The sequence below is a fragment of the Arachis ipaensis genome, chromosome B07 (assembly GCF_000816755.2).
Source record: "Arachis ipaensis cultivar K30076 chromosome B07, Araip1.1, whole genome shotgun sequence".
NCBI classification, from domain to species: Eukaryota; Viridiplantae; Streptophyta; class Magnoliopsida; order Fabales; family Fabaceae; genus Arachis; species Arachis ipaensis.
Genome location: NC_029791.2, coordinates 119,612,368 through 119,615,594, shown reverse-complemented (window position 1 = coordinate 119,615,594; position 3,227 = coordinate 119,612,368). Strand labels below are relative to the sequence as shown.

Below are 3,227 nucleotides of genomic sequence, written 5' to 3'. Positions count from 1 at the left end.
TGCTTAAAAGCACCATGTCTAAATTTGTAGCACTTTCTAAGCTGAAGGTGGGGCCAAATAAGAAAGTTTTGGTTTCTGATCCTGTAGTTAGTGGAGCTGCTTTTTCATTGTGTACTTTTTAAATAAATCTAGAGAGTTGAACAACTGAAAATCTGATTTGAACCTTCCTATGATATTCAACTAGTGATGCGCTAAAGGCCTTTTTCTACAGAACTACCCAGTTACAAATTAGTTATGAATCCTTTTTTACTACATAATAATAAATGGTACGCTTAAACTGATAGCAAAATAAAATTGCTGTTGGAAAACAATGAAACTTAATGTAATTATTTTACATGTTATTTCAGATTGGTTCATTTTTGATGGGATGGTTTGGTGTTGTATTCAAAACCGACATATCTCAAGTTTCAGAACATCTAGCTATAGCAATAACAACTGGTTACCTAGGAAGCCTTACAACTTTCAGTGGTTGGAATCAGAAAATGCTTCAACTCAGTGTCTCCGGACACTGGCTCTTCGCCATACTCGGTTTTTTACTTGGTAAATAGGTCCACTAGATAAGAGAAGTTTCCTTTTAGTTATAAATATGATCTTAGTCTATTGAATTTTTGAAGTGTTTTTGCCGGCTAGATTAGCATTTAGCATTACTGAGTGGGTTTGTTTTGCAGGCTTATTTCTTGTTGGATTTTCCATCATAGTTGGAATTGAAACTGCCAAGGGGTTCAAGTGGCTTCTAAATAAGCTGAATATGTGTTCAGGAAGTGGTAATAACTCTGAGAACTGCAGAGTAGATAGCCCCCAACGTCACTTGGCGGCTATGACGATGTTCTTGGTGATTTTAGGAATATTATGGGGTGTGAGTGGTGCACTGCTGAAGGCTAAGTTCAAGAATGGTGGAAGTGGTGCCGAGTTATGGTTCGCTTGCATGGTTGGACCTGTAGGTGTGTGGATTCGATGGTTCTTAGCTCGGCTCAACGGTCGTGGATTAGGAAGGGCAGGGTTGTTTAAATGGATGCCATTTGGAACTCTCATTGCCAATGTATCAGCTGCTTGTGTAATGGCTGCACTTTCCACCGTAAAGGAAGCAGTAAGTTTCTTTTGTGCTCCTCTGTCTCCCAGTGTTCCAATATTTGCTGCATTTGCTAATCTCTAACCTAATAATAGTAATAGGATTACAATTAAATTAGATACCATTGAGAAATTGTTACAATTGTGTCTAGATTCATTGATTTATGAATGTACAAAAAAATGTTAGTACAACCATCAAAGGTAGCGTGTTAAACATACAAGAAATAGCAAATTAGAATCATTTGTACATTTAGTATTCATATTAATATATTCCTGATGTAAAGATTTTATTGTTATAAATCCAAATCTTCAACAATCTCTAAAGGTGGATTCATATGAGCCATTCACAAAAAAGTTGTAGTGTGATTCATATGAGCCATTCACAAAAAAGTTGTAGTGTAATTCATGTGATGTGATATCCGATGGCTGGTATGAAGTCTATAAAGGGTTTGTGATATAAAGTTTAGCTTTAGATAAAGAGAAACCAATTTCACATTGCAAAAAAAAAAAAAAAAAAAAAACACTCATTTTTCTTATTACAAATTTTGTAGGTCAATACCAAAGATTGTGACACTATTGTAATCGGAACACAGTTAGGTCTCTTGGGGTGTTTGAGTACTGTCTCAACTTTTGCAGCTGAATTCAATGCAATGAGAGAAAGCAATCATCCTTGGAGAGCCTATGTGTATGCCATTATCACAATGTGTGCCTCATTTGTCCTTGGAATCTTGATCTACTGTGTACCTGTTTGGGCAACGGGATATGACACTAGCACATAACAATTGGAGCATAGCAGAAGGCAATATCTACTTTTGATCTTTGGACAGTGTGTTTGTTGGTGGAAAAGTCCAAGTTTTACCACAAGATCCTTCTTAATTTAGAAGCAGTGAAATTTTTCTACAAGGAAGGACTCGAGTATGGAGAAGCAGAGTGATGCAATTTACCACTTTTCTTTGAGGCTCAATAATTTCTAAAGAACTTTATGCTGATAGGAGTTTGATTAATGTTTGATCAGCTCTCAAATGTTTAATTAATTTAGATGAGCTATATCATGAGGAGAAAAAAGATGACAAGGGTACATATATCATTTCTCCAAAGGAAATTATGGTCTATGGCTAAATGAGTCTCCAAGGTCTAACACAGTTGCTGCCAGAGATGATAAGTTTATCATTAGAAAGAAAAAGATACTATTGGAAAAGAGGAAAAGGGTTACAAGAAATTGAAGCATATGTTGACAAACTTGCCAATCAGTGATGCTTTTAGAGCTAGAGTTACAAAACCTTGGCCTTGCTTATGTTCATAAGTGTACTTCTAATTAAAGTAATAGACAGTAATAAAAGCAACAATCCTTTTATACCTTGATTGCTTTCTAAATCAAATATATGGATTTGCATATGAAGACTTCTTTTTTTCTTCTCTCTCGCCTCTCTTTTACAAAATTATCTCATCTCTATGACTTTATTTTATTTAATTAGAAAAGGAAAAATTAAATGTTTGAAATCGACGGGGAGTATATATTATACTTGAGCAAAGGGTCTTTGACATGTAAAGCTAAGTTTATTTATTCACGACGCCTACAAACTACAAGATATAAATTATTGAATGGAGACACTAGGTGTGCAAACACGTTCTCGTCTACGGCAGCAACATTAATGTATCATGTATGTGTTAGGTGGCTGAACCCAAAATTGAGCAACTCAAGAACGAAAATGTTTGTTAGTATGTGTGTATTTTGATAAACGGCTACAAATATTTTTACATAATTAATTAATTCAGATGAAAAAGCAAAAAACACAAACAGTCAATTATATTTTAAAAAAAATCACAGGTGAATCAAATAATCATGGTGGTAATAAGTTGTTGAATTCGTTGTTAATTATAATTTGTGTAGATACTTATGTAAAGTATGCATACAGTTCCCTCTTTCCTCTAATTATATGATATCTACTATAATTTGGGGAGTAAAATGACTTTTTCTCCAAATTCTACCAACGTAGTGGCTCTGCGAAGCCAGAACTTTATTTTATTTCTTAATTTTTTTTTATCCTTTCATTTCTTCCTCAATCTGTTGCTCATTTTAGATGTTTAGTTTTAAAATTTTAAACGTTTTTTTCTGATTTAAAAAAAAAAAACGGATAATGTAAATAGATCATGACTCC

At 34.1% G+C, this 3,227-nt stretch overlaps 1 protein-coding gene across 2 annotated transcripts in view; it reads left to right on the top strand.

Moving 5' to 3' along the window:
- LOC107606082 (fluoride export protein 2) overlaps positions 1 to 2,467 on the top strand; it is a 6,282-nt gene extending 3,815 nt beyond the window's left edge. Inside the window, exons 5-8 of one of the 2 annotated variants that reach the window (XM_021106394.1) lie at positions 348 to 540; positions 669 to 1,087; positions 1,620 to 1,867; positions 1,973 to 2,467. In XM_021106394.1, coding sequence (XP_020962053.1) covers positions 348 to 540; positions 669 to 1,087; positions 1,620 to 1,847 — 840 coding nt within the window. In that variant the 3' untranslated portion in view covers positions 1,848 to 1,867; positions 1,973 to 2,467. Of the gene's footprint in view, positions 1 to 347; positions 541 to 668; positions 1,088 to 1,619 lie in introns of both variants that reach the window. The other variant, XM_016308047.2, reaches the window with a different exon arrangement.